This window comes from Hipposideros armiger, unplaced genomic scaffold (assembly GCF_001890085.2).
Source record: "Hipposideros armiger isolate ML-2016 unplaced genomic scaffold, ASM189008v1 scaffold_10, whole genome shotgun sequence".
NCBI classification, from domain to species: Eukaryota; Metazoa; Chordata; class Mammalia; order Chiroptera; family Hipposideridae; genus Hipposideros; species Hipposideros armiger.
The window spans coordinates 7,071,606-7,087,439 of record NW_017731360.1 but is presented as its reverse complement, the minus strand read 5'-3'; the positions used below and the strand labels follow the sequence as shown (position 1 = coordinate 7,087,439).

The window sequence follows — 15,834 nt, the reverse complement described above, 5'->3', positions numbered from 1 at the left end:
TTATAAGCCCTCCCTTCTGTAATGATCAGATGACCTTTTCCCCCAGAGCTAATTAGAGAACCTGTAAGAATTTGTAACCATGAGTAATGGTCTGGGGCATAGGTGGGAGCTCAGCAGTCATCTTGGCCAGTGGGCCTTTTCTCCCTCCACCATAGCATAAGCGTGAATCCTTTGTCCTGAGCCTGCATTCTGGAGAGACCACAGCATTGCACAGACAAGAGCAACTGTCCAGACCCAAGGGCATTCAGGACAGGATGGGCCTGAGGTGATAGTTCAGTAGCCAAGCCTGGGTAAGTCCTGCCACTGATTATTCCAGGTTGGACTCGCTCATTTGGCCATGGGAGGAGGTAGAGGCAATGTAAACAAGGTGTAGGTACAGCTTTTTATTGTACATGTAAGGTGATCAGCTACACTGTCCCCGAGACCGTCCGTTTCAGTCTCTCATCCAATGCTTCTTCCTGAGGGACCTTCAGGCAGGCATTTTTGCCCATTCTGACACACAGGGAAACTGAGACTCCCAGAGTCATGTCACCAAAGGCAAAAGGGCAACTGGGTGACCTTGGCTCTGCTTTATTGACCTCAGAGCACCCTTTGGATGCAGTTAAAAACCAAACACAATGGGAACCGGAACTGGATCCACGATAGATCCCCAGAAGACTTTCCCCAACCAAGGCGGATTTATACAAAATGCCAGCGGAAAAAATGAGGCAATCTAGGGCTGAGTCCAGGGGTAGCCAGTTGGCAGAGGAGCGGTCAGTGAAGGCGTGGGCAGGTCATGCTTCTTTCTCATAAGTGCGGGTACAAACTGCACTGCCATGGGTGAGTGTCTGGAAGGAAAGAGTCAGATTAGGGCACAACACATACTGGGAGCCCTCTCCATTCTGATGGGGAGAGCCCTCTGCCTTCATCCTATTATCTGCATTTATTGACTGCCCAGTATGTTCCAAACACTTTGCACATATTTTTTTCCAATACTTAACACCAAGTTAGACACTGTAATAATCCCTCTTTTAGAGATTTGGGGATGAGCTTTGGGAGAAAGTACCTTGGTCAAGCTCGCAGGGTGTTCCGCTTTCCCTTATACCATTCCTCCCCTTCATCCGTAATGCCTAAGGTAGTGCCTAGCATGTAGTAGACAAACAGGTGAATAAGAATATCCAGAGACTCTTGGGGAAGAACTGTTAGGCCACCAACTTTCCTTTCCTTCCCTAACTTGGGGTAGTCGCAGGGCCAGAGCCCTGAGCCCCCACCATCTAGCCTGGCACCGCAGAGCCAAGCCCACGGTCTCACCATAGTCTGATGCCCAGTGAGTATTTGGTCCTGCATATCACATTTCCACCACAGGCAGGCAGTCCATTCTTAACTCTGCAGGGACCCTTTCTCCGTGGGAGTGCAAGGATGCACTGAACAGGTTACACTGTCCCAAGAAAATCCTGCCGTGAAGATGCTGAAGCAAAGACCTGAGGCCCTGCAGAGAGGTGGTTGAGACCACGGGTGGCTGCTATCTCTGCCTCTGGGTTGGGGTGTTCAGTCAAGGCTGCATTCTCCGAGTCAAGTCCCTACATTTGTCCCTAAACAGACAGAACTGCCATCCTGGTTGTCACTTCTTACCCAAGCCATGTTCAGGTACTTGCAGCAGGCCAGGCCTGGAGAGCACTGAGGAGGTGGTGCTGTCAGTGCCCCACCGGTCACCAGCCAGTCACTGCCCAGAGGCTTTACCTGGTGCAGTACTGTCCTGAGGAGGAGGTGGGAGCCTTTCCTAGGGACTTGGGGTCAGATCTGGCCCTGCTTTCTACCTCTGGGGCAAGGCAAGGCAGCGGCAGAGGAGGAGACAGGCTGTGGAGCCCCCGCCGCATTCCGCCCACATCAGCGGTGCTTTGTGCTCTGCATCTGCTGTCGCACTCAGACTTCCCAACAGCCCTAAAGGGTGGTGTTACAAACCTGTTTTATAGCTGGACTCGAAGATGACTTGTCCAGCGTTACACAGCCTGTGAGCTGAGATCTGAACCTCGGCCTGAGATGTGCTTCCAAAGCACTAAATAGAAAATTCCCACCAGCCTGACCTGGTCTCTACCCTCCATTGTCCCAGCTCCCACTGCTGCTGCAGGAAGACCTTAGCTTTCTACAACAGGCTTGGCTGAAGGGGCAGTGAGAGTAGCAACTGGACGAGGCTCCAGAGCTGTCCATCTTACCAGGATGAGTTTTCCGTCGACGAGCTCCCGCACGAGCGTTGACTCTTGCCCATCCCACTTCTGCAAGTGGACAAGCTTGCCTCCATCCAGTGTCACGATGGACTGTGGAAAGAGGGTAGAGGCCTGAGCTGTGATCTGAGCCAGGATCGAGGGACAGCATGGGGTCTGGTCACGCGGCCACAGAGGACTCCGCGTCTGACAGTCCACCTCCAGCCTAGCCCCACAGGTCGCCTAGTTCACTTCCCATCTCTGCTCCACGACTGCCCCCTGCAAGTAGGGAGAGGCAGGCAGCATGGTAGAGCAGACAGCCTCGCTCTGAGAAGAGCCACCAGCGTTCAAATGGGCACTTATCCTGTATTCTAGGTGATGCCACACCCAGTGCCCCTAAGATATAGGGGGCACCTACCAACCTATAGCCCTAGGAAAGACTGGTGAGGCGGAATTCTGAGACTCTCCAGCCTAGAGGTGATCACATACTGTCTAAAAGACCCTTGGGATGGGAGGTATTGGAAAACTAGACCTCCTGGCCCGTCTTCCTACCCCTTCTCTTGATCCACATCATGTGACCCCTTCAGCTGACAAGAGGGCAGCAACTGCCAGGTCCTGGGACTCGGTGCCCTTGGAGTGTCCCACAGCCCTGGTCAGATGCCCACTTAGTCTTCTGAGTTCTACCAGCCTGCATCAGCTGGTTCTCATTTGGCAGCTCTCCCAGGTCTGTCTCCTTTAGGAATCTGGGGGCCCTAGGCAGGCTAAGGGACCCTGACTGAGCAGGGTTCAGTGGACTCTGAGAAGGCTCTGTGTGTGTGTGTGTGTGTGTGTGTGTGTGTGTGTGTGTGTGTGTGTGTGTGTGTGTGTGTGTGTGTGTGTGTGTGTGTGTGTGTTGGGGGCTGGGTCGGGATGTGCATCCTTACCACCACCCTACTTCTTGTTCCCATTCCCCTAGTTTTTTGCCCGCTCAGAGCAGATTAGTTTTAGCCTAGGCATCCCAGAGAACTACTGTTGTGTTTACATGGGGTTCTCACCCCTCAAGGTGTGCTAGTCTAAGAAGGTACAGGCATGTGGTAGGGCAGCCTCCTGTCTCCCAGGTAGGCTGCCATCTTTGGGCACCATTCCGGCGCTGCTGCCAGCCTCCCATGTGATCCTGGGCTGGGCTCTAGCTTCCTCCACAAGGAGGAGACCAGACCCTCCCCTGTCCTTCCTGGGGCAGCGGTGAGGAAAAGGAAAAGGAAATAGCCGAGGGACTGAATGATTGGAGTGATAGGGTCTGGTGGGAGGATACTGCTGTAGGGACACCCTGTAGAGGTCAAAGCCCCTTGGTTCTCTCTCTGCCATGCCTGGGCCGGGGCAGGGGACAGCCTGAGGCAAGCTGCCAAGACAGAGTAGAAACAGGGTGGCAAGCCCTGAGTCTGGGGGTAGATGTCCCCTCCTTCCCCAAGAGGAGGTGGGATAAGGCTTGATCAGAAGACACTGCAAACATACCCAAGACAATGCCCCATCCAGAATATAGCTTTTCCTGCCGGGGGACTGGCAGCATTGGAAGTGCTTCCTCAGAGTCCCTGGCCAAACCCGGAGGTGGAAGATGGAGAAGAGGAAGCATCCGAGTAGGTCTCAACCTCTTGTCCCCAGCTGCCTCCCATGCTGGAGGCCAGGGTGACCTGCTAACTCAGTGGAGGGCCCTAACTTCTGGGCATTGTTCCTAAATCATTTGAAGTCACAGCCATGGCCACACCCTTCTCCCACCTATGGAAGGGGAAACAAACCCAGAGTGGCTGCATGTCATGCACAAGGTCACCCAGCTGGAGCTGGAGTAGACACAGGTCAGAACATCCTGTTCTGGCCGCCCACCCCCAGAAGCAACAAGTAGATGCTCCCCAAGAACAGAGGGAGGAAAACGAGACAGGACAAACATGCATTTAGCACCTAGGCCATTCCAGCACTGTACAGGCTGTATGGCCCATGTTCATTTCAATCCCCCATAATAGCCTACCCCTCAAGGTGCAGTAATAGGGTGCAAGACTACCAGCCTATTCCCCTGCAGGGCCTCAACGCCCTCTATGCCCCATGCCCACTTCCGTGACTCACCTTGACCTTCCTGTCATCTGCCGTTGTCTCATCAAACTCCACCCCCAGCTTGAAGCTGACCTCCGTATTCTTGAAGGTGCTTTGTGTTTTTATGGTAATGGTATCCCCATTGACTTCGATGATTGTGGTGGGCTTGGTCATGCTGGCCACCTGCCTGGTAGCAAAACCCACACCTGAGGGCAGAGGGAAGGTTATGAGCATATGAGCTGGAGTGGAGACACAGGGTATCCAGACGTCAATGAACAACTCTTGGGCCTGGATGCGACGGGGAGAGAAGAGGACGACGAGGACGGCCCAGGACTTTGCAGGCCATTTTTTAATTCAGTCTTACTGTTAGCTCTGTGTGGCGAAGAGACGCTACTGAGCCCATTAGGTGAGAACTTAAAAGAGACAGGTATGCCACAGCAAGCTGGTGACAGCTGAGATTAGACTGAGCTATTAAGTGCTTTCTGTGTGGCGAGAACTGGATGTGTTATCTCATTCAATCCTTTCAGTCTTCCTGAAGGGTTAATGTATTATCTCCACTTTACAGATGTGAAAACTGAGATAGCGCTGAAGCCCAGGGTCACAAATCTGATTTGTTGCGAACTGCTCAGCTATACTGCCTCCCAGGGCTGGAGCGCAGGGCTCCCTTCCTGGGTACCTGAGCAGCTTTTAATAATACACAGGCTGGGTAAAGAAGAGAAATGTGGACTTCTAGAACCTTAGCGATAAGCGTTTTCCACCTTTGGAAGTTTTTGAGACCGCACTGGTGCTCCTGTCCCTGTGTAGGGCAACAAGACATCTTCAAAGCCTCTCATCCCGGACTAGGAGGTGGGTGGAAGGCATGTCTGTCTCAGTGTCCAGATTTAGGAGAGGCCTAAAGTGGTACTGCAGCCAGGACTTGAATCCAGGTCTGGCTCCTGGTCTAAGGCCCCATAGGGGCTCCCCTCCTGACCCAAGCATGGCTACCCTAGGTTTGGGGCAAAACGCTGTGTCCTGCAAGAGAGTACAGAACAAAGAGCTCTTAAGTGAAGCCTAACTAAGGTGCATCCTTGCGATCTCTCCTTTTGCCTCCAACCTCCCATGATAGCTTCCCTGGCCCTCTGCCCCCAGCAGCCTATGCTGAGCTGTCCTCCAGGGCAGAGGTGAGGCCGGAGCAGCCCACTATGGTGAGGATGTGTGTGTCAAGTCCCCAGATGTGCTTGGCTACATAGTGCTTGTTGGCAGCTAGGTACTTACCCATGCCCTCCGTGGGTTATTGTACTTAAATGCTCATAACAGCCATGAACGGTTGGTTTTATTATCCCAATTTACCAACGAGGCTCAGAGAGTGAAGTGACTTGCCCCAAACGAAAGAGTCAGTGATTGACCTAGATCTGAATCTAGGCTCCAGAACTGTTCACGACTCTTCCTGGGCCTTTCTGCTTCCTGTGATATGTGCCTGTGATCACAGGTATTACGAGGCTGGGCCTCTTTTGCCCCCTGAGAACCGTGGGTCTAAAACGAGGGGCACGGGCAGCTTCTGCAGCGGCTGGCCCACCCTGCCTGGCCAGTGAGGGACTTGGCCTCGTCCCCTGCCGTCAGAATGAGTCAGGCCAGTTCCACTCCCCAGCAGACAGCAGGGCCTTGTCACTGCACCAGGAGTTCTGTTTGCATAGGACCTACCTGGAGGGGTGGAGTGTTTGAGGAAGGAAACCCCGTGGAGTGAGGGAGGGACTGCGGCTGAAACTGGGCTGACAGACGTTAGGAGCCTTAGGAAGAGCTGAGTTCTTAGAAATTAAGCTGAAGCGATTTACTGAGCGATCTGGGGGGGGAGGGCCTTTTCTCCCCGTGGGCCTCAGCCTTTCAATGTGCACAAGAAAAGCAAGCTGGATGGGCTCTTAGCCCCCTAGTCCAAATGGGGGCAATGGTGGTAAGGACGTTGCAGCATGCTTCGAGGACCCAGATCTTCCGTGGGAATGTCTGCTGTGGGAGGCTTGGGAAGAGGAACCAACCCTGGGCATCCCCGCCTCCCCAGCCGCTGCCCAGTGTCCCCTCCTTCCCCAAGCATGGCTGCCTTCCTGGAGTCACCAGGCACAGTGCCCAGCATAGGGTAGGGGCTTTTTGGCCTCAAGAGCCAACACTTATGTTCCTTATTTCAGGAAAGGGTTGGGAACAGAGGTGAGCAGTGCCTGGAGTGCCCCTCCCCTTAGGTATCTGCTGTAATCCAGCCAGCCTTCCCTGGGAGTAAGGCAGGGAACAAAGCACCAAGACCAACATTCCAGTTTTCCCAGTCCCAGCCTGGGGAGCTAGGAGAATCTCATAGCTGGAGATCCTTGGAAAGGATATCACCCTCTCCATCTAAGCACATACTTGGAGGGGAAGGGGCGAGGTCAGTCATTAGCTAAGCAGTTCCAACCCCTCCCACGCCCAGGGCCCATATGGGAGCTGATCTGGGTTGCAGATTTAGAAATCTAGGGTTTCATCTCTGCTGCGGAATTTTTATGACAAGTTTCTTCAGTTTCTTCCTTCTCTGTGTCTCAGTTTCCCTATCTGTTGAACGAGGCCAAGTATGGGGTTTTCCAAGGACCTCACCTGGAAGATGCTTTGAATTTTTGCCCTTTCGCATCCCAGCACCACATCCTTCTAGACCAAAGACCCTCCCTGCCTTTAACAGGTTCTGGCCTTGCTCCAGGACCCTTTGCTGCACTCAGGAAGTCCAGTGGCTTTCTCCACCATACCCCTCCCCCAACAAGTGCCTGAGCCTTGGGTTCTAGCTGGTTTGGGGGCCTCTTGCCTCTCACCCTATCACTGGGCTCACTGGCCTTGATTAAAGCCTGGTTACACGCCACTGCAGGACAAGGTCAGAGACTGGCTGGTGAGAAAGAGGGCACCCTCCAGGGGAAACCCTTTTCCCTAACCCAGCATGGAGGAGCAGGGATTGCTGCTAACTATGTGGGCCCCTATCTCAGCTCCTGTTCATATCCCATCACTGCGGTTCCCCACTCTTCCATCTCCCTCCTCCTGGGAATCTACTTCTGTAGCCAGTCTGTCTACTCCCTATCCACCCCTTCCCCTTTCTGTGCTCACAATCGCCGATTCCTAAACCACTATGCTCCTGTTCTTTTCCTCCCCAGTCGTCAATGCTCTGTTTTTATCCAGAACCGATCCGTACCTCCAGATAGTATACCCCTCTTCCTCAAAAGCACCTCTCCACCCGCAGATCCACCGGCACATCTGCCTCCTTGTGCCTTCCTACCTGGGAATCCCTCTCACCGGCTTCAGACCATGAAAGCCCCTTCCCACCAGGCTTCGCATGCCCTAGGTCAGGCTGCCACCTTTTCCGCATCTCCTCACGCCCCCGAACCTTGACCAGGAGGGATGCAGCAGGCGTGCAGGGTACCAGCCAGGGCGGGAGCGCTGCGCCGGGCTGGACACGTGGCCAAACCCTCCCCAGACCAGCATCCCGGTTCCCGCTCACCGATCGACTTCATGTAGTCATCGAAATTCTTGCTGTCCACTAGCTTCCAGGTGCCGGCGAAGGCGTCCACCATGGTGAGGCTAGGCTGAGAAAGAAGTAGCGACAAAGCTGGTGTGGAAGGGACTCCAGGACGCGCAGCTACTAGCCCGCGCTACCCCTTTAAATAGCCCTTGCATCACGTGACGAGGCGTGGCCCACACCCCCGCTCCCGAAATAGGAAGCCCCAGGCTGGCTCTTACCCTCCAGGAGCTGGCCGCCCATCCCCCAGCCCGCCGAAGCGGAGGGGGCGGCCAGTGGCGTCCTGCTCGCCTGCGTCAGCGCGGATGCCTGGCCTCCAAGCCCCTATCCCGGGCTGGCAAGACCGGCTCCCTTCGCTGGCCTCAGGGCGCTCTTTAGAACCTGAGAAGGCAGCAGCTGGGGGCACGGTGCCCGCGAGCTGGGGCGCACACCGCAGACTTCTTCCATCCCCCAGTCCCTCCCTGAGCTTGGAGTTAGAGCAGAGACGAGAGACTGGAGGAGAAAGGAAGCTCGCCCTTGGGCTGATGCCCTCGCCGGGAAAGCTCTGGCTTACTAACTCTTAGCGGCGCAGGCATCTTGATTCTCATTTTACAGGTGAGCAGACCAAGAGGGGGAACTAACAAGGTCACACGAAATGAAAGGGTGAATTGGAGCCCAGATTGCAAGCAAGCCTGGTCTAGTTGGCTCCTGAATCCGCGCTCTCCCGCCAGGCCCCAGGGCTACCGTCTGCGGCGGTTGAGCTGCCCCTGTACCTGCTTGAGGGGAAAGCGTGATCCTTCCCGCCCTGCCCGCTCCACACGTGCTCTCCCCTCCCTGCGGAATGTCTCCTGTGTGGGCCTTTCCACCCAGCAGTCCAGCTCCCCATCCACCCTGCCAATGCTCCAGGCTTTTCTGACCTCTATGCACAGCTCTGGGTATTGACTGTGGTCCTTTCCCTTTATCCTCTTTCAGAAATTCTGTCCCCCGCCTGCCTGACTGCTGTAGCCCTCACCTGCCCTCCTTTCTCTGACCTCTGCCCACAAGTAATCAGTTACCTCCTTTAAAGACACTACCCAGTGGTTTTTCGGCCTTTATAGTGTACAAGCACTGTTGATAAGACACACCTTGTATTGCTATTTATTGCGTGCTGAGGGTATTAAGTACATTGTCTCATAGAACTTTTTAAGGAAGTCGGTGAGGTAGGTGTTATTATTATCATCCCTGTTTTACAGATAAGCAAACTGAAGCTTTGAGGAACCATTCATTTCTTAACCAGTTATTAAAGCACCTACTTTGTGCCAGGCCCTGGGCTAGGCTCTGGAAAGACAACCATGACTAAGACACACATTCACATAGCTCACCTTTGGGTAGGCGGATATCAAATTAGCGTGGTGAATTTAAAGGGAGGCCTGTCCTGATTTGGGGTTCAGGAGAGACTGCCCAGAGGACGTGAGAGAGAAGCAAGTTCCCAACTGGACTTCAGCCAGCAGAGGTCCCCCCAGGGGGACATGCAGGGGTCGCAGGCCCAGAAGCCCTGGGCTCCTGCCAGCTCTGCCACGTACAGTGTGGCAGACCCTCCTTCCTGCACCTTGGTTTCTCCATGTGGAAGTGGAGAGCACGTGCTTCTATCTCCCTTCCCCTGACTTTCTGGGAAGGAGGCCAGGGAGGAAGAGCCCTCTCTCCCCCCAAGGTCTTGGTTATTTTGGACAGGTCCACTTGCCAGAAGACTGAGAGGCCTATTTCTGCCAAAGCTGCAGGGACAGGCCTCAGGGCTGGGCATGGGGCCCTGGTGACATCACTGCCAGAGCAGGTGGGGGTGGGGGGGGCGAGGAGGGGAGTGGGATGGTTTCTAACTCAAGGTCACAGCCTTTGACACAAGGCCTCCTCTCTCACGCACCGCACCGAGTGGCTGGAGACCCAGGGACTAGAGCTGTCTCTCTACGTAGTCCTTGTAATGCAGTGATGGAGATCTGGGGCTGGGCTAAGAGCTGCTGGCACATAGATCTGTGTTCCAACTCTGATAATGTTGAGTTCTGGCTGTGTGGCCGTGGGCAAGTCACTTAAGGCACCCTAAGTCTCAGTTTCATCTTAAAAATGGAGGTAATGACAGCATTTCCCCCAAAAGAAGTGTTTGGGGATCAAATGAGATAATGCATTTAAAATTCTGAGCATGGTATACTTAATAAACCTCTGCTGCTGCTCCTGCTACTGTTATTATAGCCTCTGTGGACAGTGCAGGACTCCTAAGGCAGGGTCTGAGCTCCTCCCTTCTCCTGCTGGGCCACCCAAGGCAGATTGCTTTGCTTCTCTAATCCTCAATTCTCTTATTTCTGAGACAGGATTAGAAACTGCTGCAGTCCTGAGGAAGGGGCTGTAGAGATCTTCGGTATGGGTTAAGGGGGACACTGCCAGAAAGCCATTTTGCTTGCTCTCTTGGGCCCTGCCTGTGTTGAACAGCATGGTGCTTTGAGGAACTCGAGACAAACCCGAGACCCATTATTCTCACTGCTCTACAACCATCCATCTCCCCACCACGCTCAGACCTGAATCACCAAAGTTGACTCCCAAGCCACACCCATCTTTTTCATCCTTCTCCCTCATCCCTCCGATTACCTGCATCCTCCTTGCCTGTTGTGCTCACTACATTTGGGAAGACAGGGGCCAGGGGAAGGGATGTGAGCCCTGTCCCTTTTCCTGCCCCCCTTTCTTGCCCTTGGCAACCCAGATGTGGATATAACACCTGACAGGCAGCAGGACCAGTCCCTGCCAAGAGCAGCATCTCCTCAGCCCTCACCCTATGGTGATGTCACTGTTCTCTGTTTCCATGACAACCACAGGCTGGGAAGATGGAGATGAGAAGAGATGAGTAACCAGGAGAGAGAGCCAATGAGATGGGCTGGCAGGACCGGGAGATCCATGGGGCCATAGGGAGGGGGGCGAGGGAGGCCTACTCAGCATCTTCAGCTGTTCCCTGGACCCTCCCTGCCATCTGGACACCTCCGCTGGGGCACGTGCTGCTGGCACAGGGAGAGATGCGAGAGGTAGAGGCCAGAGAAGCTGAGCAGGAGGCTCCACTGACCCAGGGACATAGAGGCCCCCTTCCTTGGCCCCTTCAGGGCCTAATAATATAGATGCTGACCGCCCCCACCCACCCCAGTATCTGCAACTAGGAAATTTTTTTTTTGGCTGGTAATGGTGGTGGGGCTCTCGGTCTCTGTCTGCCATGGAGTTGTGGGGGGCTAAACAAAAATTAATACTTTTCCTTTCACCTTCTAAGTTCTTCTAGCTGGGCCAATAACCAAATTAACACAGATTAACAAGAGAAAATCAAATTTTAATACATGCGCATGGAGAATTCACATAAGCATGAAAATTCCAAAGACAGTAAGGCAACATTGGGTATATAAGACATTTTTGTACAAAGGAGAGAAAAGGGGCTCGGGGTATTAGATTTCAGGAGTGAGAATGGGCGATTTACAGGTAGTTGAAGATGAGGGGTCACACATCACATATGGAGGCAACTTATTGCTAGGCAACTCAGAAACAATGGGACACAGGTGGGTGTCTAGCTAACAGGCCTCTGCCTGAAGCCCTATTTACCACACTTAATTCAAATTAGGTTAAAACAACCAGCCTAAGAATCCCTTTCTGGAGTAGGCCTTTCCACCTGAATCTCTTAGGCAGGAAAGCGGGGAGGGTTCAAAGACTTTCTGAGTCTTGTTTCTTAATAAATAGCTTAAAATCAATATCGCAAACTGGCAGCTTCAGGGTGGCAAAATTTTGGTTCCCTTCAGAATCTTCAGGTCTCCCCATACCCTCCAGTCCCTCTCTTGGTACACGGTGTATTCAAAAGCAGTTATCTTTGGAGAGAGGTCTGGTTCTAAATCCCAAGCCTGCCACTTAACTAGCTAGAGACCTGAGCAAATCCCTTCCCCCTTTCTGAGTCCCCTTTCCTCCCAGAGGGAGGAAGGCCATTTACTTCTCAGGGCTGTCATGAGGATGAAAAGAGGTAACATATGGAAAGCCTAACACTGCTATTCAGTGAACGGGGAGCCCCCTTGTCCCTTTCGGGTCTCCTTCCCAGGGCAGTTGTCCCAGAGGTGCGCAAGAATGAGCCAAGGCTCTTTGAGACCTTGAACCAATAGAAAAGCATGCAAGTATATCTCCTCCTCACTAAGGTCATCGAGTGCCTTCAGAGGCTGCAGAGAAGTGTCTTCATCTCTCCCTTTCTCTTTAAATATTTCGTCCATTCTACCAATCTTGGCTGAACACCTTCTTGTGCCCAGGCACCGTACTGGGGCTCAGGGGGGATCCAGGGTAAATAGGGGAGCTGCCGCCCTTGCCCTCTGTCAAGGTAAGAAATATCCAGACCCACTGAGAATTTTTACCCAAATTTATTTGAGCCTAATTGAAGATAACACCTGGAAGCAAGAGGTCAGCCCAGCGAGGTAAATACTGCTAAGGATAACAGTTTGCAGTTTCTTTTGTGCACTTGAGATTAGGGAAGGTTACATGAAGGTGGGAGAAAGCAAGGCAGGCTTCGGATTACAGGATGGTTAAGATTCTGTGCTCTCTTGAAGGTGCCCATACGTTACAAGGAGGGATCTGAAAAGAGGCATTTCAAAGGTATGTGGACCTAGATGCACAGAAACAATGGGCAGGTCTGGTTTAGGGCAAAGATAAGCCTTTTACTAAAGACGTTCTATGCCTGGGGTGTGACTACTGTCATGACCTGCCCAGCTAGGAATTGATGATCAGATCCCCCTGTGAGGTTCCTTTCCCTTCATACCTCCCTGAGCTCACAATGCAGGGGGATTGCAGCCACGGTGGGTGGAATGGAGTGTTCTTTCTGCCACTAGGAAATCGCTTCCTCGTTCCCCAAGAGTTCTAGATACTGTGGGTCTGAGAAAACAAATGATGGCAAAAGACAGAGGTGTACTCAACACCAGTTTGGTTCTGAGAAGCTGCTGCCTGGGGCCGAATGCTCCCAGGAAAGAGAACAATGGCCTTCCCGGCCCAGGCAGAGGAGGGTGCAGCTCAGCGTGGAGGGGCAGTTACCTCTGCCTTCCCGGAATCTAGCTGTCCTACCTGTTGCTGACAGAATAAAGCCCAAACTCTTTAACCTGTCTTATCTGTCTCTTGGGTCTAATTTATTACTGAAGTCTTGCTCCAACCAAGAAGATGACCTGGCAGACAGTAGACATGAATGAATGAATAACTATTGAGTGAACGAATGAGTATATTGAATGAATAAATGAGTGAGTGAATCTGTCCACCTTTCTAGCTTTAGGAGCTCTAGAGTGAGACTCACCTGGGTTCCAATTCTGCCCCTGTATCTTACATACCCGCTGTGTAACCTTGGGCAAGTGACCATCTCTCTGGGTCTCAGTTTCTTCATCTTTAAGAAGCACGTCATTGTGCTTTTTTTTAACACACACACACACACACACACACACACACACACACACACACACGTCAATCACAATCCCCACCCAGCCACCCTCACAAGGTAGGATAAGCTTGGGAGCGCGTTCAAAGGTTAATTGTTTCTCTTCTCAGCTTCCTTCTCTGGCTGCCATTGGCCCTCAGCACAAGACGGCCAACCCCTAAGGCCCCCAGGCTCTGGCCCCTGCCTGCCTCTCCAAGCTCTTCACACTGCAGCCACTCTGCCATTTTTTGTACCTTGAAGAGGCACCGTGCTTCTCACTTACTGTTTGCCTAGGAGACTCTTCCTCCCTAGCGCCTACTCTTAACTCCTAGTCACTTTTCAGCTTTTGGCTGAACTGTCCCTTCCTCTGGGAAGCCCCATCTTCCCTACTATAGCACTTATCCTGCTTTCAGGGGGTCCTTTTGTTTCAGAGCCTGTCTTTCCTATTATACTAGGACCGTACGACTTGCTGCCCCTAGCACAGGGCCTGGCACGGATCTGTGGGCCGGACAAACAATCTCTCCAGAGCAAAGAAAGCCACTTGTCCTCTTCAGTGTTCTCTCTGTTTGACAATTCTGCCCCCTCCCACAACTACTCTCAACTTTCATCTTGCCACAGTATCCTGTCTCGTGTCCTCTTTTCATTCCATCCACGTGGGCCATGAGACTGAGCCATTTCCGGTGTGGAATGGGGCCCCAAGCAGTCCCAGGCGAGAGCTGCCCTTCTGGGCGCTTAGGTGTAGCCTGACTCTCAACAGTAGCTCTCTTTGGGGACAGGGCCATTCCCACGAAGCAATCAAACCAGATCCCAGATTGGGGCTGCCTCTGACTCCTTCCCAAACTATTTGTCTATCCAATGAAAAGCTTGCCTGTGCAACAGTACAAATAATGTTGGATTAAGTAAAGTATAATTAGAAAGGAAACCTAATGCTTATAAAATAGCACTTCATACCACCCTGAGGTCTGAGGCATCAAACGGATGGTTCGGTGGTCACTCCCTGCAGTGCACTTCATTCAGGAGCAGCCCGCCCAAGATTCTGGAAAACATCAGGCTTTTCCAGGAGGCCTGCTGAGCCTGGTTGGTGTGGACAGGTGACCACTGTGTGTCCATAGGTGAGGAGAGTTGGCCAGCCCTGGCAGGGCCCTGGCAGGGAGTATGGGTCACGGTGCATTCCAGGAAGCAGGTACAGAGCCAAGGCTGTTAGCCTGGCTGGGGCTGTGTTAGGGGCCCGGGATTTGGCGGTTGGCTGGGGGTTAGTGGGGTGCAGCATCCCTGGGTTCTGTAGTAAACAGAGACACTATATAGGAAAAGGAAGGAGCCATTTGCAGGAAGGACTGAGTGGGCTGGGGGTGACCAAGACTGGAACCTATGGTGAGAGATAGCCCCTAGAAGGGTGGGAGGTGGGAAGACGAAGAGAGTAGAAGGATGGGATCAGGGGCAGGAGGGGATGCTGTCAGATGGGTAAAGTCCTCCCTGCAATGGGGGTTCATCCAGTGCAGGAGTAAGAAGAGCAGAGGGCGGCGTCAGGAGCAAAGGGCTGGCTCCCCGTTTGGCCCTCGTGGTCACCCGTGTATGAGCTGTCAGTGGCAAGGGGGAGGAGGTAGGAAGACCACTGGTCGGGCAGTTGAGAGACATGACGCCAGCTGTGTGAACTTGGCCAATCAATCTCTCTGTGCCTATTTCCTCCTCTGTGTGATGGTGATAGTAATATGTACCTCTCAGGGCTGTTGGAAGGAACAAATGAGATTGTGGGTGTAGAGAAGCTTTGTATGCTGCAAAGTATGGTGCAGAAAATGATCGCCAACATCGACAACACTTACCAAGTGCCAGGCACTGGACTTGGCAGCTTTCTGTCTTTCCTATTTTATAATCCCGACAATAACCCAGTGAAGTAGGTACTATTGTCCCCATCCCCAAATTACAGATGAGAGCCATCGTTTAGACCCAGGAAGCCTGGCTCTAGATCTATTCCACTCTTCCATACTGCCTTTCCCTGTGATAGTCTTCACCCTGCCTTGCTCTGTGACCTTGGGCCAGTTTCTTCCTTTCAGTGTCCCCAGCTCCATGGTAAGGGGTTGGGCCAGGTGATCTCTTTAATCCTTTAAGCTTTGGCAGTTGGTGGGTCAGGCAGAGCATTTCCAAGTAGGGAAGAAGGTGAGGTGGGGCCAAAACAAGGAGAGGACAAGCTTTTCCAGTGTCCCTGCCCCCTCCTCAGTGGGTAGACTGGCAGACTCCCCTTTGCCCTACAAACTGTGGGGCCAAGGGAGCAGGTGACACTCAGCCCAAGCTTGAAATACTCCCTGGTCACTGAAGGTCACTGAGGTTTGAGTGCCAGGACTGCCTGCCAACAATCAGGCAGGGCCCATCTGCCTCAGCCAGTGGCTAGCAGACCCCAGAGGGCAGCAGGGCGACAGCCTGTGTGAGCCACACCTCTGAGCCTCCACCCACCCGTGCTGGGCCGCTACCACCTCACTCAGGGTCAGTTTATCTGGGCACAGACCTAGTCTAGGGCCCGGCATGGGGCTATTTTTAGATGTCCTCCCTGTCTTCTTGGCCTGGACCTCTAGCCAGCCAACTCAGTACACACACGTATGTGTGTGCATGCATATCCCTCTCTCTCTCTCTCTCTCTCTCTCTCTCTCTCTCTCTCTCTGTCTCTCTCTCTCTCATTGAACTTGGCTGCCACTGGTTTG

At 53.1% G+C, this 15,834-nt stretch overlaps 1 protein-coding gene across 1 annotated transcript; it reads right to left on the bottom strand.

Annotated features, from left to right (window-relative positions):
* Positions 1-368: 368 nt before the first annotated feature.
* On the bottom strand, positions 369-7,872 carry FABP3 (fatty acid binding protein 3). Its single transcript, XM_019660004.1, has 4 exons — positions 7,717-7,872; positions 4,275-4,447; positions 2,193-2,294; positions 369-827 (listed from the first exon to the last, which is right to left on the bottom strand). The coding sequence occupies exons 1-4, from the start codon at positions 7,787-7,789 to the stop codon at positions 774-776; spliced, it is 402 nt and encodes a 133-aa protein (XP_019515549.1). The 5' UTR covers positions 7,790-7,872; the 3' UTR covers positions 369-773.
* Between the last annotated feature and the right edge of the window lie 7,962 nt (positions 7,873-15,834).

Excerpts from the sequence above, each read along its gene's own strand:
- FABP3 (XM_019660004.1), bottom strand. The coding sequence starts at position 7,789 with ATGGTGGACGCCTTCGCCGGCACCTGGAAGCTAGTGGACAGCAAGAAT. Across the intron at positions 2,295-4,274 it reads CAGATGACAGGAAGGTCAAG|TCCATCGTGACACTGGATGG; the intron begins GTGAGTCACGGA and ends CTCTTTCCACAG. Across the intron at positions 828-2,192 it reads TCGACGGAAAACTCATCCTG|ACACTCACCCATGGCAGTGC; the intron begins GTAAGATGGACA and ends CTTTCCTTCCAG.